General features: G+C 40.3%; 2 protein-coding genes across 4 annotated transcripts in view; one reads left to right on the top strand and one right to left on the bottom strand.

Moving 5' to 3' along the window:
• Positions 1-24444, top strand: part of LIMS2 (LIM zinc finger domain containing 2) — a 31435-nt gene extending 6991 nt beyond the window's left edge. For all 3 annotated transcript variants that reach the window (XM_061379354.1, XM_061379356.1, XM_061379353.1), the window contains exons 2-10: positions 5958-6117; positions 6918-6984; positions 7294-7414; positions 16398-16547; positions 17407-17557; positions 18510-18602; positions 19464-19512; positions 19693-19768; positions 20588-24444. In XM_061379354.1, coding sequence (XP_061235338.1) covers positions 5958-6117; positions 6918-6984; positions 7294-7414; positions 16398-16547; positions 17407-17557; positions 18510-18602; positions 19464-19512; positions 19693-19768; positions 20588-20735 — 1015 coding nt within the window. In that variant the 3' untranslated portion in view covers positions 20736-24444. The remainder of the gene's footprint in view (positions 1-5957; positions 6118-6917; positions 6985-7293; positions 7415-16397; positions 16548-17406; positions 17558-18509; positions 18603-19463; positions 19513-19692; positions 19769-20587) is intronic.
• On the bottom strand, positions 9149-11165 carry GPR17 (G protein-coupled receptor 17). Its single transcript, XM_061378855.1, has one exon. The coding sequence runs from the start codon at positions 10555-10557 to the stop codon at positions 9523-9525; it is 1035 nt and encodes a 344-aa protein (XP_061234839.1). The 5' UTR covers positions 10558-11165; the 3' UTR covers positions 9149-9522.
• Positions 24445-25783: the final 1339 nt, after the last annotated feature.

Genomic DNA, 25783 nt, shown 5'->3' with positions numbered 1-25783 from the left:
TACTTTTCCCACTATTTGTCTTTTAGCCTAATGCTATTATTTAGTTGACAGATTTTCAGGTTTTCGTACACAAAGTCGTGGGTGTTAATGTGTGAGAATTTAGTGAGGATGGGGATAAGAAGGTAGTGAAAGAAATGGTGATGCCATTGAGCAGGGAGGGGAGGATGCTGTTCAGGAAGAGTGAGAAGCATAGAAGGGACCTGTGAGAGAAAAGAAGGTAAGCACTGAGGAAGCAGCAGTGGAACACAAACAGCAGAGTGTGAGCTGGAGACAGGAAGGATGAGGAGATAAATGCCCAGACATAGTCACCTCACATTGTCAAAATGTAGTTTGCTTCCAGCTATTTAACTGTTTCACTGTAACCTGTAGCAGCATGTTTATAGTACTTGGCACTACACTAGTATGTTTTTTGGTGGAGAACAAGGTTCATTCTCATTTGCCTTCTATGTCAGCTCCATTTCAGGAGCTGGAAGGAAAGTAAACATAAATCCACATATTTTGGTTGTACTCAGCTGAAGATGATAATCTGTCTGCGAATTTTGTCCCCTGAATTATTTGTATTTTATCCACAGTTTTTGAGCTACTGATATTTTTTGCTTCTCCTTCCTGATAAGTCCTGATAATTATGTCATTTCTTCAGGCAAATGAGAGTAATCCAAAAGTAGAGTTGCTGCTAGTTGGATGATAATTGATGAACCCATTCGGGAATGGTCTGCTTATCAGTGCTGGTAAACAAACATTTTAACTCCTGTAAGGAGTTATTTATCAAATCCACATTGTAGGTGAAGTGGTACATGCTTAATAATAAAAGGGTGTTTTTTCCTGTGTTAAGATGTATAATCTGTTTAAAACCTGTGCCTTTCTTTACATTGTTGATGTTTCCTGGGCTGAGTGAACACTGCTAAGTGTGTGTCTTTTTAAGTAACTGGTCATGGTTCACTGAAAATAAATATTGCATTGTGTTGAGGGGGACAACAAAGTACCTGTGGCACAGGGATTTTTTCTGTGTGAATACCCATAGACTTCCATTGCTGCTGCTGGTCTCAAAAGTCTCTCTGGTTGTGGCTTCCCCTGCAGGCCAACCATATGGACGTTGTTCTCGGTTGAAATGTGTGGCAGCTGGCTTCTGTTAACAGCAAATTGCTGTTGCTCGTAGACCAAGAAGAGATGAGGAGCTGTAAAGACTTCTCACCCACCCCCCCCCCCCCCCTTATTGTGACCATAAGTTTCATTTGTATGTTTTTCTTAACTTTGGTTGTCCCTGTGTAGAAAATAAGAACAGAAAGTGTTTGTTTTGTTAAGAGAGATTGGGGGCTGCATGGTCAAGGAAGCTATGCTGAGAGAAATGTTATTCATTTCTTACTTAGCCAGCTGGAAAAATACTTAAATAGGGGATGAACTGAAAATTCAGTGCAAGGAGAAATGCTGAAATTGTTAAGCTGTGTGCATAGTTTTATCAAGTGCACGACAAATCATACATTTAACAAATGCGATTTCATTACAAGCTTAGTAATAACCTTAAAGAAGTTAAATCACTTTGCAAAAGTTGTCCAGATAAAAGTCAATTGCAGTGAAAAGAACAATAAGGTAGTTGAGGGCTATTTATCAGCAGAAGATCATGAACTGGTGCCTTCCTCTTTCTTTTTTCTTCGTATTAGTCATTGTCTGTGAAATGAATCATAAGGTCTGGTATTGTCTGGCAGGTGCTTTTTTTTTTTTTTGGCTTTGTCGTGGTCAACGTTAAGGACTTAAAGCCACAAATCCTCAACCATGCTGTGGGGGTGGGAAGAATCCCCTCTCCTGGAGTGTTCTGGTTTTTATCTTGGTTACTGGCACCTATGATATATACAGTTAGTGACAGCTTTCTAGATGTTTGACTTCATCCTAGGCATTTCTGTTTGTACACATACCAGAAATGATTATGTAAATGTTACGATACTGTGATATTTTCTGTGTACACCAGCTTCTATTGGTAGACCAGAATGAGCGGAGAATACCTCTCTAGGATTCCCTAGCATAGGTGCAGTGTCAGTGTGCTGAGATTTGGAAAATTCCCTGGGTTCTTCCATCTGGAAATGTTGTCTTCCTTTCTTTTTGTAGTATCTTTAAGGTTATTGATCATTTCTGTATTAAAAGTAATTCTTCATTCAACCTTGTGATGGAGAACTCTCTCTGATGCTAAATATCAAAAGGTTTTGAGACAATTTAAAGCATTCCTTGCACCTGCAGTTCCTTTCTTGGACCTGATGAAATTTGGGACTGTTCATCTGTTCTCCTCTTTGTCTAGTTGTCTGATTCATCTATGTTTAAGATACTGAATTCTACTAAAGGAAAGGCTGGAGCTTCTCTTCTACTCTCTTTGCAGTTCAAATATTAGATTTGTCTTTTTTCCCCCAACCTGTCACCAGTGCTAGATTCCTGTGGACAAATGTTTAAAAAAGGATGTAAAAGTATAGAACCTGCGGCATTTTAGCCAGCCTTCTTGGTGTTTAAGTCCAACCCTTTTATCTCATATCCCCTCCTAGATGTACAGTATTATACAGGCCCAATTTCTTGAACCTATATGAGAATATGAGGTGAAAATACAACATTTGCTAGTCCAAATATATATGAAACCAGTTTTTAGAAGATACTGACTTTAGTGAAATAAGAATGCAAAATGCTTTCAAACCTGGACCAGTGGCACAGAGTGGGTCTCCCAATTAACTTTTACTTCTTATAAAAAAAAGGAATATTTTCTCTTTATATGCTTTATATTAATACTTTATATTAAGTACTTCTGAGAAATCAAAGCATGAGAAACCCACTCTTAATTATAATGGTAAATAACTCATTTCTGTAGGTACTTTGGTAATTTGTTAACGATATGGCATGTAATGGTGAAAGATTGGAAAAAGCATGGTTTGAGCACTGTATTTTGGGGCTTTGCACAGGACAAGATAACTTCAGGATGTTGAGCTGGTCATGTTTTAATAGCCTTTCCTGTCTTTGTGTCAGCAGCTTATTGTTAAAACAGAGGAAGATTCTGCATTTTACCTAATTGCAAAAACATCAGCAAACAGAATACAAGAAACACTCCATATCAGGGGCTGTCCTTTGTGGGGAGGATTCAAATCTAAATGTCTTATGATGGACACAGCAAGTCAAACTTTTGTGATCATTCTTGACACCACTATCAAAAGGGTGCCTTTGGTGTTGTTCTTCCTCTCCCAGTGCATTGGTGGTTTTTCCCTGCGTATAATATTGTGTTGTTAAAGAAGTATTGGGATATCTTGAACAAAATTCCATAGTTAGAAGTTGGACCTTTGGAATCATCATGCTTCAGCAGAACAGTGAATAAACTCTTGGGCTCTCGATAGTCCCTTCCTTTTGCAAATTAATGAGGTAAATTACTCTTCTGAGAGCTAAAAAGTTAATCCAAAGTCATACTTTGTGCTAAGGGAAGACAGAACAGCTAATAATAGTGCATTTGGCTTTCAGTAGGAATTTAAATTTCCCAATAGATTTTATACGGTTTAGAAATTAGGGTTTACTGTGGTGTTACTCTGTCTTGACGGCCCTCAAATGCTGGTTTCAGAATGGAGGCTCCTGGAAGCCTTATTCTTATGAGTAGTCCCTGCCTCTTCATTATCTTTCTCACCAACACAGCCATGCAGCTTGTGTGGGAATCTCTCCCAGGATAAGTATGCTCAGTAGTGTTTGATGTGAACTGTTGCACTTGTGAGCTTGCCCTGTGTTTCATACAGGAACATGGCTGCAGTCGTTGCACACTGCACGCTGCAGAATTTAGCCAGCGGGGGAGTTGGTAGTGACAGTGGTGGGCTGTAGAGTGCTGTTAAAGTCCATTTGGAGAAAGGAAAAACCCCGTGGGATTTTTAAAATGTTTATTTTACGTTACTAAAGCACAAAACCCCCAACAAACACAACCTTAAATCATGCTTTGCTGTTCATGTGTAGGGTATAATACTCGCTGTTGTGTAGGAAACGATGAGACTCTGCAACTCTGTTTGCTTGTTTCTTCTGCCATAACCCAAAGGAGCTTTTTCAGTGATGTTGACATGAGGTTTTCATTGTCATGGCTGTTGCCTAGCTCGTGGCTTGGGATTCAGGCATCAAATTTTTTAAGAGGGAAAGAATACCTGGTGGGGAGGTTCTGTTTTCAAGTCCTGGTACCTCTTTGCATGATGTAACTGAAAGAGTAGCAACTGAAAACTAAGCCGATTAGGTCTCTTGGCTTTGCTGCAAACACTGATGGTTTTGTGTTTAACCTATGATCTCTGGTTTGTGAAACTGCAGGATTTCCTGCTTGTCCATAAATCTGGTCCCTTTCTGTTTGACTTTTTTTTTTTGAGCTCCTTCATACTGCAACAAGGAAACAAGTTGTAACAAATTTTTGCTAAATCAGTACTCCATCCTTGAAATTATTAGGAGCTTCCTTGGTCTTTACCACCTTTGGAATTGCAGTGGCAGAAAGAAAGTCTGATTTTATGGTACGGTCACTCCAGGTCACAGTGTAGGATGTTTGTACAGGCTGCAGATGTGATCCGTTTGGCTCAGCTGAGCCAACTGAAGTACAGGGCTGGTTTTGTTGCCTGGGGAGCATGAGGCTGCTGCCTGCACTTCTGCCTGCTCATTTTAGCTGTGCTCAGAGCGCAGAGCCCTGAGATACAACCGGTGTTTCTGCAAGGGTGCCTCTGAGCAGAGGAAAGAGAATCTTCTACTACTGGAACGTGCTTATTGAATTACTGTTCTCTATGAAGAGGTGTGGAAGGTAGCATGTCAGGTTGTAGAATAACACTAACAATGGAAATTCACTTCAAAGTAGCTTTGAATATGAAAAGAAAACCAAACCACTTTTAAACCAAGCCATCTTTCATTTTATACATTATGTGTTTCAGGAAAGCTACTACCCAAATCCTTCTGAGATCTTTAACATGCTTGAAGTTATACTCCAGTTATAAACCTGCTATCTTTTGAATCATAGACTCCAGTAGGTGCCCAGAAAGCAAAAAATAGAGTTTTTCTCTGTATCTTAAAGTGAAACAATAGTGGGGTTTTTATATTATTAGACAGTCTGGTGGTTAAAAGAAAAACAGCACTGCAACAAGAAACTGACTCCTTGTAATTTTTCCTTCCCTGTTTGGACATGCTATGTATGATTTTAAAGCTGCATTCTGCTGGTATATAGAGAACTTAGATTGCCATGATGGCAAGCATGAAAATATTGTGAAAGAGATTAATGTCATTCCACATTTAGGGGCGACAGAGGAAATGACCTTTACGTGATTTGCAAGTGTGGCTTGGGTGTTCTTTAGCCTCGCTTTCTGAGGAAATGGAGCTGATGCATTTGCCAAGCCAGCCAGAGTGACTTCTCTCTTTCCATACCTTGTTAACACTTGGACAGTTTCAACTAATTTGTTGGGAAGACAGAGGCATTGTAGGCAATTATTTTCTAATTAATTTTGTACACATGAATTGCTGGCTAGAGGGGAAAATGCCCTGTTAAACCCTGCAGTGGAAGGGAGACTGCAGTGGGATATCAATGCTTATTACACATCAAAGAATCCTTGGAGGTGTACATCCTGAGAGTAGAAATTCCAAGAAGTCAGGATCATTGTGTTTGCTACTCTTGGAACTCCTGGTTTATTTAAAATGGTGGATATTTGCAATGAGCCACTAGCAGGATGGCATAACGGGATGGAAGTCTGGGGAAGCAGCCAAAAGCGTGCAATAGGTAGGTCTGCTAGTTGAGCTCATTCTGCCACGTGTGAGTAGCAAGGACATTATTCAGAACTAATGTCAGTGCTGAATTGACTCATTGGTCCTTGTTTCATGTAAAAGGGAGTTTAAAGCTGTGGAAAAGTGTTCATAGTGGTTGGGGAAACTTGGATGATATCACTACACTTGTGTAATTGGCTGCAACACTGCTCATGTTCTTACTCTTGTCTTTATTCCAGTAATATGTCTGATGCTCTCGCAAATGCAGTATGTGAACGCTGCCAGGCTCGATTTGATCCTGCAGAGAAGATTGTCAACAGTAATGGGGAACTCTATCATGAAAACTGCTTTGTCTGTGCTCAGTGTTTCCGTCAGTTCCCAGATGGGCTATTTTATGAGGTGAGATTGCATACTGTGTGTAAGAGAAGAGAAACAGCTCCATTAAAATACAAGGAATTAAGTTAAAATTCTGTCCAAGATACGATTTTACATCTTTCTCACATGTTTAATTTCTTAGTCCTAAACCTTTGTTGCTATTTTTGGAGGGGCTTTGGACCTAATTTCCCTAATTTTAATTCTTACACGTTCCTTCCTATACATCAGTAACAACAAAAACTGTGCTTCCTTTTTTGTAAGAGGAATTTCAAATGAAAATAGAAAGTATTTCTTAATATTTCATAAGGCAAAAGTGATTTTTTGGTCTTTATTTTTAGACATTTTATACCCAACCTTTCCAAAATTGGTGGACTTATTGAAAAACAAGGTTGAAGTATTTTTACAGACTGTGTGCAAGCACACATTTTGAATAACACATTGGTTTAAATATGCTGCATTCTTAATTTGCCGAGTTTTAACCTCATATAGGAGGAGTAGTTCTGAATTATATGAGTAATAAAAAATAAAGCAATAATGAAATTAAAGTCAACTCTAGGAAAAGGGCTTTGGAAACCTCAAGATTTTTACCATCTCGCAGTAGCACTGCTATTAATTTAGCAAATTGACCACAAGGCCAAAGCCATATCTGGGTATATCCTTATGGAAAATCCTTAGGAGTTTAAGAACAGGTGAGGGGGAGCTAGAACTGCAAAACTTGACTAACCTTGACGTGATCATTTCAATAGAAAATCATGCTGAAGTGTCAAGACACAAGGGTAGTTCAGTTACTCATGAGGGCTCCTTATGTCTTGTTTTGTTCCCAGTTTGAAGGTCGGAAGTACTGTGAACATGACTTTCAGATGCTGTTTGCTCCTTGCTGTGGGGAATGTGGTAAGATATGGTGCCTGCCAATACCGTGGGGTAACAGGTAGAGGGCTGTGCAAACCTCCCACCATTGCAGAGGTTATTTTAAGGAGCTCTGGAGGGAAACAAAGTGAGATACCAGCAGTGCTTTGGGATTTCCTGGTTGTGGGAGTAGTTGTTTTGTTTGTGGGTTTTTTGTTTTGTTTTATGTTGGTATTTTTCAAAGTTAGACTCTACTAGTTCTTGTGAAATTGAAGTGGAAGGATTATAAAGGGCAGTAGACTTTCAGGAATACTGTTTTCTGCATATATCTCAAGGTGTTGCTTTGTTTTGCAGGTGAGTTCATTATTGGGCGTGTTATCAAGGCAATGAACAACAACTGGCACCCAGAATGTTTCCGCTGTGAGCTCTGCGATGTAGCACTTGCTGACCTGGGCTTTGTGAGGAATGCTGGCAGGTAAGGCAGAGCTGGAGCTCTGAAAGTATAATCAGTATGTTACTGATACAATGGTGAGATGTTGAGTGTGGTCAGTTAGTTGTACACTGGGAGGTAAAGCTTGAGAAGGTACAGAAGAAGCTTGAAGGAATAGCCTCTTAGGAGATGAGAAATGGAATGAAGAACAGTGTTCTTCATCCAGTGAAACGTGGAAAACAAAAGCTCGAATTTTATTAGATAGTGCATGGGTTCTGGAAAAGAAAGGGATTTCAGAGTAAAAGGGATTGTGTGATCCTGGGCAGGATATTATGGAGTAAGCTGCTGAACAGGAAATCAAGTATAGCAAAAGAGTAAGAGAATAACACGAGGATTACAGGAAAGCCTGTTCCCCTGGTTTTCTGAAATAATTCCTTTTATATATGGAAATATATAAAAGAGTCTTAAAGGTTGATTAATGCATTTAATTAAGAAGTAAGAAATAAAAAACCACTGCAGGGCACTTGTACAAAAGCATACCATGATAAGAAAATAAAACAATCCAGCAGTTAGCAGACACTGTTGCTCAATTCATAGTTAATTTCAGGCTTTCATACGTCTTGAGCAAAGTCTAGTAGTTTCCTAGAGATTATATTGTCACTAACTAAATGGTGAAAAAGGGAAGAAGGGCTATACATGTGTACCCTGTCCAGCAGGAAATCCTCTCAGCTCTCTCTTCTCTTCCATTCTTCATGCAACTTCTTTGCATTAGTTTCTGGAGTTGGACATAACTGATTTTCTTGTGACACCTAAGCTTGTTAGAATGAGCTGTTATGGTAGCACCTAGGGTGTTTTGGGAAGGCAGCCAGGATTGAAGCAGTTCAAGCAAGATAAAGCATATTTGATTTCATTGTTTGTGAACCAAATCTAAACCGGTAAGGAGTTCATTCCCAAGAGCATTGAAAAGAGATATGCAAGTGTATGTATCTGCACATAAAAAGTATAAATTACGTTATTTCGTTTAATACTCATCTCCATAGCATAGAAGCTGTCTTCTAGGATATAATATTGGAAACTCAGGTTCTTTCTCCTGCTTCTCATTGTACCTGGTCTTCCCTAGTGTGCCTGTCATTTCCAGGCATATTCGACTGGATGCGGTGTGTATCAGTGAGGATAGTTAAGATAATCCCTACTTCATCTGTAGTGAAGGAATAGCCTTGCTAGAGAAGTCACCAAAAAAAAAGTTGTAAAACACCTCAAAGATACAAATCTCTTCTGGGCAAAGTAGATTGAACTCCTTCATATGCTTCCTATTCACTTTTGCCATTTGGTTTCGTATTTTTATAATTCAGTATGTGGTTAAGATGAAGACTGTATTCCTAAGCAGCCCTTTGCAATTCTGTACATTGAATAGACGATATCTGATGTTTTGCTAGGAGCTACTTAAAAGAAGCAAAATACTAAAAGTTGTCCAGCTTCTGTCTGCAGCTTTTAGACAATGACAGAGGGCAGATAGGAAAGGCAGTGTGAAGTTTAGTGCTCAACTCGAGCTCTGAATGCTGAGAAGTAAAACACTTGTAAATCCTGTCTTAATTCCAGGTTGGGTGCAGTGCAGCATTTTGATCTTTTTTTTTTTTTTTTTTTCCTTTCCACCATTTAGTGTCAATTTTCTGCATATGATGTTTAAGCACTTTGAATTCAGGGACTTAAGCACAGTGTGCAGGCATCCTATCCTTTCATCAAGGCGGGTCTGTTGCAGGAGTGTTTCAGGAGCTGGCACAGTATAAAACGTTAAGTAGGCTGTGTGCATTGTGCAGAGGAAGAGTTGTTGTGAATGCTTTGGGAGTTAAGTTTGGTTTGGTTTTAAATATGAGTTTAATATCCTCTTTGCTTCCTTCCCTATTCCTAAGTGTTCAGCCCTCAGTTTCACATCTTCAGTAGAACTGTACTTGTGTTTGCAGTTTCAGTAAGACAAGAACACGCAACCTCTGTTGTCAGAGTGGTTCTTGCTAACTGCAGTCCCATAAAAACAACAGAACTTCCCTCCTCAAGGCAAGTTTGACTCCGGGTGTACTATCTCACTGCATACTTGCGCTCTCAGTTGGTTCTAGTGGAATTGAGCATTCTTAAGTTGAAGCAGTGACGAGTTGTGTTCACAGTTCAGATTTAGCACTTAGTGAGCTTTCATTTGTCTTACCCTCGTATGTTTGAGGCATCATTGCAGTCTTTTTAACACAAAACAGATTGCACAAAGCCTCACGGAATTTCTCAGCTACAAAAAAATACATGACTGGGTCAAAGGCACCATTTAAACTTGTGAGACAGGAAGTGATGCGGTTACTGAGGGCTAGAATACGCTGTGTTTCACAGGAAGTTTTGGTTCCATTGTAATGGAGAATGTAAATGTAGCGATTGACGTGATAAGGTACAAAGCAAACCAGAAAGATCAGCAGGACCATGATGATCATTTTGATAGCTTTTTCCTTCAGGTGTTTCTCCACTCTGTTCCCACTCTTCAGACTTCGGATGATCAATAAGTAGCAAGTCACTGTAGTAACAAATGGAAAGGTGAATGCCACTGCTAAGGACACAAGGGCATGACGTGATGCCTTTTCTCTGTAGAGCTGCAGGCAGACAGTTGTATTTTCCATCTCAACTGTCTGCACACTGAGCAGCAGAGGTGCCATTGCAACCCCAACTATAACCCATAGAAAGGCACATGCTAAATGGGCATAAAGGGACCTCCGGAGCTTGATGGACTTCACAGGGTGCACAATGGCTAGGAAGCGGTCAACGCTGATACACATCAGGAAGTAGATACTGGCATACATGTTGAGGTAAAAAAGGAAGCCAGTGAGTCTGCATGGGATCTCACCAAATGGCCAGTGGTTACCAGAGAAATGGTACACCAGCCGGGTAGGAAGTACCAGCACAAAGGACAGATCAGCCACAGCAAGATGCATCAGGAAGATGTTGGCAGGTGTGCCTGACTTCTGGTCCCAGATGAAGAGCCAAAGAGCGAGGGCATTGCCAGCAAAAGCCAGGATGAAATCCAGGAAGTAGAAAGTTGCAAAAAGGATGTTCTCGAGGTGTGTCTCTTTGCCACATTGCTCTGAGGTTTCCAAAGAGAAATTTGATGGATTTGAGCAGTTGAAGAGTAGGTTTGAGGGATCTGCTGGATTGTTCATTTTTCACAACAGTTTTGAAGGGAAAAAACAAACCTGCAAGAATTGAGACAGTATATTATAAAAGAGCGTGGTTTTGTGAAGAAAAACAGAAACAAGCCCCCAGAACACACCCAAAAAACCCACATATGGAAATAAGTGATGTCTACTGTTAGCTGATACTGGTATTCAATATGACAGGCCAGTCTGAGTTTAAACCCTAACATTAAAATTCTGAATACGTCCTGCTTAGATGTGTTTTCCAGGGCATTAATTCCTGTTGAAGGAGCCACAACAGAGAGCTAGCTATTTGATTATGAGCTTGTCTCCAACTTGGGCTGAGATGAGTTAAATAAGAGAGTAGTGCAGTGCTTATGTGTCTGGTTAATGGAAGACTGGAAGTGGGTTCTGTATGTCTAGCTAGAAAGGATTTGCTGTGTTTAATTTGAAAGCCTGATTCAGGCTAAAGAGCTCACAATGAGTCAGCTTTTCTGAACACAGGTATCTGTTGTAAGGTGACCTAGCTTAGAATATCTGTCCTGTTCCTAGAAGAGCTGGAAGACAGGTCAGATATTGCTGTTATTAAAAAAGCCTGCAGGGTTCCTGAAAATGTTTGAAAATTATTTGGTCTGCAGACCTCTATCTAGGGCAATGCATCTAGTTCCAATATAGGAAGAAACTTTTCAGATGAGTAGCAGCATCTCATTTGAACAGCAGAAAGCACTGAACTGATTAAAAAATGATTATTAGTAATGCTCATGCTGTTGGTTACTTGTCAAAATACCGTCCTTCCCTGCAGCTGATTCTTCTCTCTTCCTCCCTCAAAAGCCTGAACTCCACTCTAGCTTATTCAAGGCCTTTTCCAAGTAGCAGCTCAGTTGTCTGCAGCCTCCTGAATAGCATCAATAGAAGGTGATAAGATTTTATGAATACCTGCCCATGGCTTTCTATACATTCCTCATCTGTAGGTATAGGTAGGGGGAAATGCAGGCAGTCTGAGTTTCCAGCGTCATCTCTGTTTATTGGATTCCTCAGAGGTGTTACAGTATGTACAGCAGTACCTTCATTGTGCATTTTGTACTGGTTGACCATTTCTCCATAATATTGAATACATCTTTAAATATACCCATTTTCCTCGACAGATATAAAATTTTAAGGTGCTTCCTGACATTGTTAGGTCAAATTTTTAGTCTTGGGCAGAACCTGTGTTACATGCTGAGATCTTACATCATTAGACAGTTGATCCAAGGCATTACACGATGCATCCAGCTTCCCAGCAGTACTGATTCTTCAGATGTCTAGAAATATTGGTGGCTAATTAAGAAACCTAAATGGGTTTAAGGACAAACCCATCTATTGGAAAATGTAAACAAAATTCCAAGGTAATTGCCATCTTTTGTTTGGCTGCTGTCTCTTTCAGGTGGACAGAAAACTACAATAGCGGGAGATTAATCTGCTGGACCATCTGTGTTTAGTTCACAGTTGAAGAGATGAAACTCAGCTGAAGGGAGACTGAATGAAATTCAGAAACTGAAATGTCTTCACATGGCCACACAGGGTCCTTCTGACACCACACATTGCCTGGGTACTCTGCGTGTTTATGGCACAAAAAGACTCTAGGTTTGAGAGTATGGGTACTCACTGCCTGCTGCCATCTTCTTTGTAATCTTAGAGATGGCAACAGATTATCATTTTATAATTACAAGAAGTGCAGGGAAGACTGTACAGCCCTTTTTTTCCAAGGGATGTTTTATCTGTAAAAAAATAGATGTGAAATCTTGCTTTCATATATAAAAGGAAAATGCCCTGTTGCAATTTTCCATGTGAATTTCCTTGGTTTGCAGAGGAGCCTGCATTTTTTGTTTCTAGTGTTTATTTGTCCCTTGCAAAGTAAAACATGCAAGTGTTTTTGAACACAAGACTTTGACATTTGTATGTGGTAGTAATACACAAGTACATACGTGACAGTATGTGTGTCACATACTCAAATACTTGTCCTCCCTCGATGGAATTACTTTAAATATGTATTTTTGTCTCGCATGCCAAAGGATAAATACAATGAGGCCATGCCTTTTTACTGGCTGTTAATTTACACTGGTATCTCTCACCTGATGTTCTGGCAGTGTAGCCTCTTTTTTTGTGTTAGGCATTTGGTTTAAATATGCTTTTCATCTGTGAAAAATGCAATCATGTCATACATAGACACCTGTCGGTGCTCGGTCGTCTGATGGCTTTATACGTGCTGGTGACACTGGTAACGCAATAAATGCTGGCTCAGACCAGCTGAAAAGGCAGAAGCAAGGGTTGTCTAACAGAGCAAATAGGAATGTCTCGTCTTAAGGATAATGATTTAAATCTCTTCAGGAAGTGAAGCAGTAAGCAGACATTTTCCCTGTTTACAAGCTAAATACTAGGGGTTTAGCAGCATGATACATTAAACTATTTGAGCTCATTTCATGAGGAGGATCTCTGGGATTCAGATTCAGTGGAGTGTCAGTGCCAGACTTGGAATAGCCAAGACTTAAAGGCTGAGAGTTCTGTCCCCACTGATGGTAGCTTTGAGTCTGCCGTTGATACCTGTCTGGACCTGTGGAAAGTCCTTTGCTATTACGTACAGCTTCATTTCCATTTTGCCTGGGTTTATCCTATCAATTTAAAATATATGTGTTTAATGTTTAGGGTTTTTTTTTCTTTGGTTTGTTATGCTTACAAAAAGCACTCAAAGTCTTAGCTTCTTGTACTAGTCTGTGTGAATGCTAAGAGCAAACTAGAAACCTTCCCAAATGACCTAGAATGTGTAGTTTGTGCTAATCTATATGGTGCGAGAGGCTTTGACTCCACAGACAGAAAACTCCTTTAGGGATCTGGCTCACTGTCCAATAATTTCCGCTTGGATTGCTCTTTTGGTGTTCTGTGAGTATTTAGTGATTTACGTATTGCTAAACAGCACTGTTCTGGAATGAGCCATTATCCCAGGCCTCCCAGGGCTGAGCTGTAATGTGGATGCTCATTTGAAATGACCGTATTTTATGCCCTGTTTCTCTTCTGCTCAGAAGCCAGCAAGATAACAATCCACCAGACTGTCAGTACAGACACAATCTGATCACTCTTTCAGCAGATGCTCTATATGTCATGAATGAAACAGTTAATAAGGCAGAAGAAATACTTAGCTCATCATAAGTTAGTTACTTGGCTAGTTTGGAGCGTTTGTTACAATGCCCTCTGCAGATAAATTTGAACTATATGTTAAGGTTTGTAGTGGATCTCAGAAATACCTGTACTTGCTTTCAGCCTGAACAGTTTCTGGTTTGGGGTGATGCTAGTTTGGGGGGGGGTTATGGTTATTTTGTTGCATTTTATGATTATGGTTGTAGTGTCTTTGTCAAATAGCTTTCACTGGAAGTGCTCATTAAAAGAGTCTGCTTCTGACCGAAATTCTCCTGAAAAGTCACTCCTTCCCACCTTTCAGCTGAAATGTTTGTTTCTGTGAGCATCAAGGCAGTGTCAGAGAGCACTGGATGTACCATACAGCTGTTAGCTTTCCTGATACAAATGGATGTACCTTAGGTCCAGAAGTACTTAAAACAGGAAAGACCTTTTATGTTTTGGAGCAGTTATGTAAATCAGAGTGAGGAAATTATTCTTTGAAGTTCAAAAAGGTTGCCAGTTCTTAGTTTCAGGCATTTCCAGTACATTCATCCACCTCTGCATGTGTCTTTCCATCTCACTGATAGCAGCTAAAAGTAATGCTGTTAGGAAAGCTCCTTCATTATTCTTCTAACAGAAGTTTGTCTCTTACCTCTTTACAGTGCAGTCCTATGGGTGAAGTACAGGGTCCTTTTGGGGAAAATCTGAAGGAAATCCTGATGACAGCAAACCAAGTGGAAGCAGCAATAGTGAACCAAGATGATCCCAAAAGAGCCACAGTTGCAGTGTTGCTGAGGGTGGAAAGGGGAGCCCCTCTATATAGCGTCCTTCTAGCTCTGATAGCGCATTATCAGCTCAGTCACACAACAGAGCAGGGGAGAGGATGCCCCAGCACTGAAGAGAAGTCTTCATCCCAGCTGAGCTCTTGGCACTGCGGTTGCTGCTGCTGTTACAGATATGAATATACTGTATGAATATACTGTATGAATATTCCAGTGTTCATGGTGCTACTAAAAGCTGCTCCTGAACTCCCAGCCATGAACACAGACTTCTTGGAGTCCCTGATTATTTTAGAAGGGTGGAGAGTAGCATTGTTCGGGGGAAGTCTGGTATTAATAGACACAACAGGACATTTCAGAATGGGATAATTCCATCATGGTGGGAGTGGGGAGGGGGAGAGAGAGAGGGGTGGCTGCTATGGTAACAGCTTAGCCTGTTCAACACTTCCCTTTGCTTGCAATAGAGGAGGGTCTGTGGGACAGCAGAGGGGGTTTGTGTGCGGGGAGGGGTTGATAATGGTTTATCAGTGCAAATGGCTGAAGGCATCTTATTGAGCTGAATGAGAGGGGTCTCTTTCAGGACACTTGCTTCAGGGTCCCTATGTCCTGCCCTGTATAATTACTGTGCGTTTGACAGTGGCGAATAAAATTGATGCCTTTATGCTGAGATGAGCACAGCTGCATGTTTCCTTATAATGGGGTGCTGTCTGCTTTTGCTGGACTCCGTCTGGGCACACAGTAGTTCCAGCCCTGGAGAGAGACTCTTGCTGACAGGAGGATTCAGATTTGTAGAGAATAATAATGATACTTAGCACTTAGACAGGCGCCTGCCAGCTGAGGGTCATAAATGTTTGAGGTCTCACAACAACATCTGTGTTGTATTCTTATGCCCATTTTACAGATCTAAGGGTATGTCTTCATCACAGCAGAATTTTGGAAGGGCCCTGCAAAGATCCCACTACTTCAGCCATAAATCTACCCTTTCCATTTGAACTTTCCCTTTTGTCTGGTGCCTTTTGAGAATGACCTGTAAATCTCTGTGAGTGTTTCACATAGTCATACACTGAAAGGAATTAAGCAGACTTGTCTGTTTTGTGACAAAGAACCCCACAGAAGTCATTCCTCTGTCATCTTCATTTTGTCATAAACTCTTCCCAGCCTGCAGCACTGCAGTTAGAGGGGTAGGTAACAGGCGAGTAAACTGAACAGCTTCTCCTCAGAGCACCTAAATATTGAGCTAAAACTGGTGGATTCCATTAGCCTTTGCAGAAGTTTTTTATGCCTTTGCCCTTTTTCTACCATAAATTTGGCTTATCTACCTGTTCAAGGTTGCACTTGTAATACGTTCTAGAACATGCGATAGGAACACAGTTACATTTATTGCATAAACTTGCAAAACTGCCATCAGTTCGTCATTTTCTTTGGCTTGGGAATAAAATGAATTTGTAGGCAAAAGAGCTCATACTCAATGGTCTCTTATGTGTCCTAGCTATTGAAAACTAAGGAATCCAGCCATGGTAAAGGCATTCAAGCAATGTTGTTTTGGTTTAATATTTTTTACTCTTTCACAGTGCTGTGATGCCTCTGTTATGGCTGAATCCCATAGTTAGTAATAGAGAGAGCGTGTTGCCACCTTTCCTTGCCCCCCTCTCAGGAAAGATATAGAAGAGGTGGAAAGGATACCTAGAAGAATGACAGGTGATATTCCTTATGGGATATAAATCGGTGAACGTTGGAAGAGTATTCTAATGAAATACATGCTCCATCCACATGCTCTTTTCTGTAGAGCTGGTGTGAATGACAGGATACTACACTGTTTAGTCTGACCTCGGAAGACACTCCTTCTGTTACATGAAGTACATCCTACAGCATACACTGTATGTTGTTTTAGGAAAAAGAATTTCTTCATATTTTCCTTTCCTTCCTGTGTCCAACTAGGCATCTGTGCAGGCCATGCCATAACCGTGAAAAAGCTAAGGGACTGGGCAAATACATCTGTCAGAAGTGCCACCTCATCATTGAGGAGCAGCCTCTGATGTTTCGGAATGATTCCTACCATCCGGATCACTTCAACTGCACCCACTGTGGGTATGTTCTCATAGCCTAAAAACTCTGACTAAAACGGAGAGAGACAAACAGTAAGTCAAGCAGTGCAGTTCTTTCCAGGTTCTCAACTTAGCTGTTTCAACAGAAATTGCGTGAAGAGAAATCAAAAGGAATTTGGAAAGCCTACAGAGACTTCAGTTTTATTTTACCATTCAGTGTTCTTTTATCCTCAAATTGAGTGATGCTCTTTCATACTGAAAATGGAAATTGTTCCTTGGTATAAGCTTACCTGGAAGGCTGTGTGCAGACTGCAATAATAGTGCTGTCTAAAGGCAGCTGTGGACAGGCTATTCAAAATAGTTTCCCTTTGCATTCCTGGGTACAAAAAAAAAAAAGGATTACTTGGTGAGCTGTGTCAGTCTTCTGGTGCAGTCCATTACAGTGCTGATACCTGTCTGACCTGAATTACTTACCATTAAGGCAATATAGTTGGGCCACAGTACTGCCCTTATTGGCTGGCAGTGCTGAAGAGTAAAGTAAATGGCTCAGTGCTGAGCACTACTAAGATAGTCCTTGTACCTGAGCTATCCCATTCACTTGAGTCTTTGCATGGTACATTATTGTTCCACATAAGTGTACCTTGTATTTCTGCCAGAGTATCTACCTGAAGATATGATATTCCATGTATATTCTCTTGTCTGGCAAACTGAGAAAACAGTTTTAGAAAGCTGAGTTGCCAATAACTGTGTTTCAGTAGCTTAATTTACTGTGTCTGCATTTGTAGCATGAATATTTCCATGGGTTAGGGTTAACTTTAAAGCTTAGTCTTTCAAAACTTCATATCGCACATGAAAGAGCTTCCCTTGGTGTTCTTACTTCAGTGCCATATTTGTGTTTTCAGGAAGGAGCTGACTGCTGAGGCCCGGGAGCTGAAGGGAGAGCTGTACTGCCTGCCCTGCCATGACAAGATGGGAATCCCTATCTGTGGAGCCTGCCGCAGGCCCATTGAGGGACGAGTGGTCAATGCCCTGGGAAAGCAATGGCATGTTGAGGTGAGGCCTCTCTGAATCTGAAATTTCCTTCAGGAGACATTTTGGAAGAGAAGTCACCCCTGTAGCCCCCCCACTAACAAAACCTAGCCAATGCAAACCCAGTACACCAGCCTCTGCTTACTAATAAATTTACCTGTTTATTATGATGTACATGGATATATCCTCTCCAACCCCAGTTAACAGGTTCGTAACAGTATTAAGATTTGTAATTTGACAGAGCCAGTGCAATTCTTGCTTTTTAAGCCTTTTCAGCTCATTCTTTCTGTAACTTTCATCTGAGTCGTCATAGCTTGTTCTGAAGTTTTTTAATGGCTTATATTTTTAGTGATTTAAGCCTCCTAGAGCTTGAACTGGGATGCTGCTGATTTGGAGTACATTCATATCAACCACGTTTCATGTTCCTGTTTCGCCTGACACAAACAAGATAGTAGTCTGCAAGTCTATTAGTAAAAAGACAAAATGATTGCTATTTCATCAGGTCTTCTGCTGATCTTTAATACAATTCTTAATTGCTATAGTAGACTAAATATTTCCTCTTTTCTTTTTCTTCTAGAAAGGTTTTCTTATCTGACTATTGTTAAAACATAAAGGGGTAACAGTTTTAAACTAAAACAGTGTAGATTTAAATGAGATATTAGAAAGAAATACTTCATTATTAAGGTCCTGAGGCAGTGGCACAGGTTGCCCAGAGAACCTGTGGCTGCCCCATCCCTGGCAGTGTTAAAGGCCAAGTTGGACGGGGCTTGGAGCAACCTGCTCTAGTGGAAGGTGTCCCTGCCCATGGCAGGGGTTGGAACTGGATGAGCTTTAAGGTCCGTTCCTACCCAAACCAGTCTGGGGTTCTCTGATCAGGTGTCTCATATTGAGCCATGATTTGTAGCCATGCAGTTTTTTCCCTGCTGATGGAACACTTCTTTTGCCTGCAGCTGAATGTCTTTTTCTCATTTTACAGCATTTTGTTTGTGCCAAATGTGAGAAGCCATTCTTGGGTCACCGACACTATGAGAAAAAAGGACTGGCTTATTGTGAAACCCACTATAACCAGGTAAATTCTGCCATTCTATCCTGCAGGTACTTGTTCTGACTGGTAAGTGTATTTTATGTATGCAAAGCTCTGCAGATTTTGCATACTCTGAATGTGTAGAGGTGATGCAGTATTAAGAAGTTAGTGAGATTTAACAGAAAAAAAAACAGTTTTTCATGGTAGATGTGAAAAGTGATGCTGAGACAGAATAAAAATGTCGTGGGGATGTTAATTTTTCTTTGTGCCATTGACAGAATAAAACCACCGACCATGGTCTGTGATTAAAATCCCTGTAATTCTACTCCAAAACTATCTGTGTGGTCTTTGATAATTATTTGCTTCTACAGGCCTAAGACAAATGTTGTACTGTCTAAAGCACAAGAAAAGTATGTTTCAAAAGACAATCAAATCCTGGTTTTTCTGTATGACTCTACTGAACAGCTATGAGTTTGGTATTTTCTTCTGTCAGATAAGTTAGTCTTATAAAAGTGTTACTCTTTTGAACTTAGCTCAAGGTTTTATTTTGATGATTGTAACTGAGCAACAGGAGATGTTTGTCTGCAGTAAGGATCATACTCTACTGATCCTTTTTTCTCCAAATTGCCACATTTACAGGAGTTTAAGATAACGTAACAGTGGTAGAGTGTGAGGCATCAACAAAAAAGGTTTTGTAGTATTTACTGGTATGAGATCCAAAGGAACATAAACTCTTTGGCAAGTGTATGAGAAGTTATTCACAAGATTTAAATTGGTATATCTGGGTGCTGCTGCGACTGGGAGTTCTTTGCTTGTTAGGATTTAATGTTCACACCAGCTGTGTAATTTGGGAACCATGGCAAGTCAGTAACATGAGTTCCTGTTCCTATTTCTTTTGCTGTGCAGCTCTTTGGAGATGTCTGCTACAACTGCAGCCACGTGATAGAGGGAGATGGTAAGATTTGTTATCTCCTTGGTTTGGGTTGCTGTCCTTGTTCCATTTGTTAGTGCAGCTGTTGCAGTCGCACATTTGCAAAGCATCAGTGTTTCTTTTCACATCTGGCCTCATTTGAATTTGGATACAAATCCAAATTCAAATAATTCATCAATTTCCTCTTATTTTGTGCTTTTGCAGTGGTATCAGCTCTTAACAAGGCCTGGTGTGTGAACTGCTTCTCCTGCTCCACCTGCAACATCAAGCTTACACTGAAGTAAGTCAGTGTTTACATTTTGGACCATATGAGACATTTGCTTCTAAGGCAGGGTATCAGCTTGGGGGAGCCATGAGCCAGTGCCTCTGAGAGGGGTAGTATACCTTTGCTATGAGGGAGTGAGTGCTTGTAATTCCACTGATTTCAGCACTCAAAAGGAGCTGGAACTCAGCATCCTCTCTAAAATATTTTCCTTTATTAATTTGTCCTATAAGAAGATTGTGTGAGAGGAGAACTGATTCAACAGTACAGAAAGAAGGCTCTGAACTTCAAGTAACTGCTTGTCCTGAAATATGTGCAGCCTCCATGTCTCCTTAGTCTGGATGCTCCCCTCAGTGACGCTACTTGCAATTACGTAAATTACTTTGAAACAAAATGTGATGCTAGTTACTTCAAATATGTAGAATAGGAACAGAAAACAAAGCAGTCTTACATTTTTCCTTTCTCAGGTTCAAACCCTCAGCCTACTATGCTGGGTTGACCCCACTGGCCTTGTACATGAAGGAGCTCTAATTCATCACTAAGAGGACCTTTGAAGTGATGCTTCCATGCTGTTATAACAAAATTGCGATTCTAGACTGCTACATAGAAATATATAGCAAGAGCTTGCTCCTTATTTAACTAGCAATACTGAAGATGCTAGTTGGCTGATAAGAAACCAATCTCTGTACTTAACATGACCATATGAGGAAGTGAGCTGTTTCACACATGCAGTAGAATAAAAGCAACAGCATTTACAGAGATGCATGGAGGCTTGATTTAGTGAAGCATGCGGTTTGCAAATAGTGTTTTCATAGCCTGTTGTTCTTTGTGTTAAAGGAATAAGTTCGTGGAGTTTGACATGAAGCCTGTATGCAAGAAGTGCTATGAGAAATTCCCTCTGGAACTGAAGAAACGTCTGAAGAAATTGTCAGAGCTGACATCCAAGAAGGCACAACCAAAAGCTCTGGATTTAAACTCTGCTTAAACAGGTCTGCTGACTGCACTCAGTCATAAGCTGCTGTGAGCAGCAGCTGTTGATTACAGAGGCAATTACTAACAAGTGAAACCAAAGATAACTAGTACCTTCCCCTTCTTCTGGTAATGTAGCTTTCATGTTGACTCTCACTTTTCTCAAGCAGTTATCTATTAACACTGGCAGAAAGAGAAATATGATTTCTGCTTGAGCAGTTTACAGGCTGGTTATTAATTTTCTAATAACAACTTACTTTGCCTTGTGAATTGTACAGTCTTTCCTTTCTCAGCTGAACTGTAGTTGTCTCTCCAGTCCTCCATAGTCTAAGGAATTTGGAAACAGCAGTTAAGTGTAGGGATGGAAGAAATGTATGATTTGCTGGTTTTAGTTGAAATATAAACATTTCTAGCCCTAGGTGAAGACATTTAACATGTAGACAAATATTCTGAAACATGTCACTCTTTGCTACATGCAAAATGTTCTTATCTTTCTCCAGATTCCTACTGAGCATATATGGATGCTCTGCAGTCCTTCTGGTTTGCAGGTTTACCGGGAAAGCCCAGGAACCAATAGTTATGGCATCTATGCTGCTCACTTGTCTGACTTAGGTCCAGTATTAAGACAGCTGAAGAAGTTTGCTTTGCTGCTTCCCTGCTCAGTACTAAGGAGAGCTCAATTGTCAAGGCCTTACCAGGCTCTCCAGGGTAGTTGGGCTCTCCTTAATAAGGAGGTTGCTATGGTAAAAGAAAGATTTTGTTAGAAACTGACACTATAAATTTTCTTCATTTGTTCTCTACTACTACATGGGAGCTTCTAATGGTCAACACAAAGTATGTCCTATCCACTGGCACAGCTGACATTTCTTGAGGCAGTGTGGCTGGAGCCTTGGTTATTCATTTGCATGATGAAATCAAATTGGTAATATGGTGTCAAGCACTTCAATTTCCCTGTCCATCTCACTTAATTTGAAAGATGAGGGCACACTTGTTGGTCATGCTTCAGAGAGCCTAATTACATTAAGGGATATCTGATATTTATGGCTTGTGGCAAATGTGGTCATATGCAGGAAAAAAAACCCAGGACATATTTCTCTTAAAAAGTTCACCCAAATAAGAGTTTCCTATCACCTTTCTTAAGTGTACTTAAAGAGAGGATCTCAGACATGAATCCGTACATCTTAACCTATAGTTCCGCTCTGTAGTTTTGCCTATTTACTAATGAAGTTTCACTGATCCTGTCTCTGCTATAAAAATTGTGAAATTTACTGGGTTTGAACATCCTCGATATTTCTTCAGGGATGAGCCATCAGCAGTGCTGTTCCTGAGTTCATTTGGGTATTCTGTAATCATGGGGAGCTTCTGATACCTCTCTGTAGGTGTCCTCCATAGTTCCTACTCCTGAACTAAGCTGAGCAGCCTGAACAGTGAAGTCTCTGCCTACCCTTTTACAAGGTCAACAGGATGAAAGGCACTGGAGGACTGCTGTCCCTTGCATGATTTAAATCTTCCAAAAAGCGGTTATTTTAGTAGGTCAAATGAACACAACAGTTGGGCCTAGCCACCAACCTGCAGTCCCAAGAGAATTAGCTAGCAAGAAGTTAGAGCTTCCTCACTTCTTGCATGTGTGAGAAACAACTAGATTGGGGCAACAATCTACCTTAAAATTGCCCTCACTGCCATCACACCTTGCTCAGAATAAATCTAAACTAGGTAATAGCTAAAGCATTGACAGCTGTTCACACACTTGCTGTAGCTCCTACCCATGAAATTGCATCAGTGATATCACAGCAGTGGTGGGAAATCCTTGTTAACTCTGTGCAGGTAAGAATCCCGCATGTGGGACCACCTCTTAGATACTTCATGGCTTTGCTAATTCAGATTCCTTCAGCCACTTTGCTTTTTGGTGCCATAAGCTACCGTAAACTTTCAACTGGGATATACTGCATTTGCTATAACACTGATGAGGGGACAGGCCTAATCCTAACAGTAGAACTCTTTTCACCCTCTTCTGAACAATATACACTGTAGCTTACAGTAATAGTAGCTGCTTTTGTCACTGCTTTAGGAGACCATGTGGGTAGTCACTTTTCTCTCACCAGCCTTTAAATGGTCTGTAGTTAAGGGCACAAAGAGCAGCATGTCTTTTGGTGCGGTAGTATGTGGCCACTGCAAAGAATCTAGGTGCGGTTCAGTATGCTATACAGAGTCTTCTCAGCATGAAGCATTCAGGTCTGTTCCTGTTAGTCACAGGGCATGTCTAATGCTAAATCTGAGCAGCTGTGTATCTTCAGCCTCCTGGGAAGATGTGGATCAATACATACCCAAGTAGCTACTGGTAAATATGGAAAGACTATGTAACTAGCAGGCAACAGGTAATATTCTTTCAGTGGCCAGTCTCAAGTTCAGCAATGGAAAATGCATGTATGTAGAGGTGAATGGAATTACTTTTGTACTGCAAGTAGAGATAGAGTGTGTGCTCTCACTTTGTCTCATATTTGCAACTCAGACCTAATAAGCTTCAGTGTTCAAAGTATAGCTGATACTGTCTTTGATGAGCTGTTTGGTTATCTAACATTCGGATTAAGTCCTTATCTTTAGAGCATTTCCCAAATTACTGGGGGGAAAAATATCCCTGACCTCTGTATTAGCGGAGGGTGATGTTCTCTTAGTATTTCTCATATTAGTACTGTTTCACAATTGTGTTTCTTATATTTCTGCTGCCCATAGCCTTACAATGTGCAGAGTTATGGGAGTTAGTATTACTGACATGTCTTTTGTGGGAGAGTGGAATTGAAGGAGTCAGAAAAATAACTTTAAATAGTTTAATAAAAGTACCTTTCCCTACTTTAAGTCCACTTCTTAAAAACTAAGTAGAATATAGTGCAGACTTAAGACTTTCCTTAATGTGTTGCTAGGATAACAGGTTCGTTGGTTGTCAGTTTGTTGTTTGGTTGGTTTTGGGGTATTTTAAAAGTCAAGGTCTTGGTCAGAAGCAAGCTGCATGTTTTTTCCATTGCTGTGAATAGACATGCTGGCCAAATTCATCCTAAGTATCACACCACTGGAGAGTGCAGATTTACATCAAGGTTGAACTTGGCTCAGAAGTCTACACTTACCAAAAGCTGTTGTCTCATTATATACATCTATGGTTTACATTCATATTTATACATACTGAATTAAAATCACTAATATTCACTGAGTACACTTGAAATGGTTTTGCTGTTAGAAACCACACTATGTGAAGCTTGTTTGTATTCAAAGGGTATGTAATCACAGTCTTTCTTTACAGCAGCCAAATCTGCTCTGTAGGGTTTGCATCCTGATGTTTATTTTTACAGCAGTCTGTGCAATGTAGGCAAATACTGTTCAACCTGTTCAGAGAGTTTCTAGATGGTGTGTGTTTTGTATTGTGATGTGACTGACACCTTTTTAAAAGTGGTTGGATGGTGAAGGAATAGGTTGCAGGCAAACATAATAAATGTAGTTGCACTAGTCTGTAAAGCACTGTTGAGTGCTGAGGATGGTATAGACCCAGTAAAAAAATTAGCAACTACTTGCCTTGGTCGAGGCCTTGATGAGCAGTGTGGATTCTGCACTGTGTGGAGCTCTCATTTTGTTGCACATTGCCTGTGCTAACCAAAACATGTGACTGTGGATTCAAATGTTGTAACACTGTCTTTTTTTATGTTTCTGTAATAAAATTAACTGTAATACATTTTAAATCTTCACATAAAAAAATAAAAATGTAAAAAAGTTGTGTATTGTACAGTGGAAAAAAAAGTCACATTTGGAATGCTGAGCGAGACAGCACTACACACCCTGAGGAATGCTGGGGATTGCCCACATCTGATGCACTGGTGCGGTGAACTCATGTTTTGGATCTCTGCTGCTTTTCCGGTGATGTGTTGGTTGATGGGATATTAGCTTTTAGAGGCTGTGCTGTACAAATCATGTTGTAGGCGAGTATGATACATGTACATACAACAAATCATGTTGTATGGCAAGTAGATAGGATGGTTTGATTGTTTACAGGCTGTAGCGGATATTTGGTGTGTTTAGGTTACATGAATATAGATCAAATACTTCATTTCCTTGTTAAAAAAGGCATTGTGGTTGATTTTCCTCAGTGTTTATTTAAAAACCAGAAACAATACAGTTTGGCTGCAAAATTTATTTTTGTATAGGTGAAGTATTGAATGCTTCTTACATAGGATGACAAAACAAATCATTAGTCTCAGACATTTCCATTGCCAGCAATGGTCACTACAGTAGGAATATCAATTGCATGCAAAAAGATCAAGTATTTGACAAGTGTGGCACTCATTTATATGCACAAAGAGAGTGGGGCTCTTCCCTGTCCCCCATGTACAAAACTTCTATTACTGTTTGAATTTCACACACACACATCAGAGGGAACAAGAGAACCATTGTGCATACCTTGGCAAATTAGAGAGATCTAGCAGAGCTGCTGTTCCAGCCCTGCCAGGCAGTGTCTCAAGGAACTTGGTGTAAATGCTTTAAGACATGTCCATGTTTCACTGTGAGCAAGGAAGGGCTTGTTGTTGAGGAAGGAATATTTATTCTCTGATGGGGTAAGCGTCTGAGCTTAGAACCACCACAGGGTGTGTGTATATCCTTTACATACTGTGAGCATGCTATGGTTCCTAAAGGGCCAAAGTTGTGTGTTTTCAAAGGTCTGAGATACAAACAAGTTTTACCACTCAAAGTGCCTCCTAAACAGGAAATAGAAAAGATCAGAAATTAAAGCTGTTAATTCTTGTCTCATGAAGAAATGTCTGCATGACTCCAAGCTGAGAACATTTTTACAGAGCAGAAAAGTCTCTTTTCAGCAGATGTCTGTTAGACTGCATTCTTCAAGTCTGACTTGCACTGAATAGCACATCTGTAACTTGAAGTAGGAGCAAAAGTAATGACCCCAGATCCAGACTTATTTCAGAGTTTGTTTATGCTTACTAGAAACTGCATAGTAGAAAGCAGTTGTTACCAAGTACATTGTAAAATGTGGAAGGAAGAAAGAAAACTAATTTAACCAAGGCAATG

The sequence above is a fragment of the Neopsephotus bourkii genome, unplaced genomic scaffold (genome assembly GCF_033783945.1).
Source record: "Neopsephotus bourkii isolate Nb327-2 ecotype Australia unplaced genomic scaffold, CSIRO-AGI_Nbou_v1 NB_1768, whole genome shotgun sequence".
NCBI classification, from domain to species: Eukaryota; Metazoa; Chordata; class Aves; order Psittaciformes; family Psittacidae; genus Neopsephotus; species Neopsephotus bourkii.
Note: the sequence above shows the minus strand (reverse complement) of the source record. Positions and strands in the feature narration are given on the sequence as shown.

Bases quoted from the DNA above. Each gene is read 5' to 3' on its own strand.
- GPR17 (XM_061378855.1), bottom strand. From the start codon at position 10,557: ATGAACAATCCAGCAGATCCCTCAAACCTACTCTTCAACTGCTCAAAT.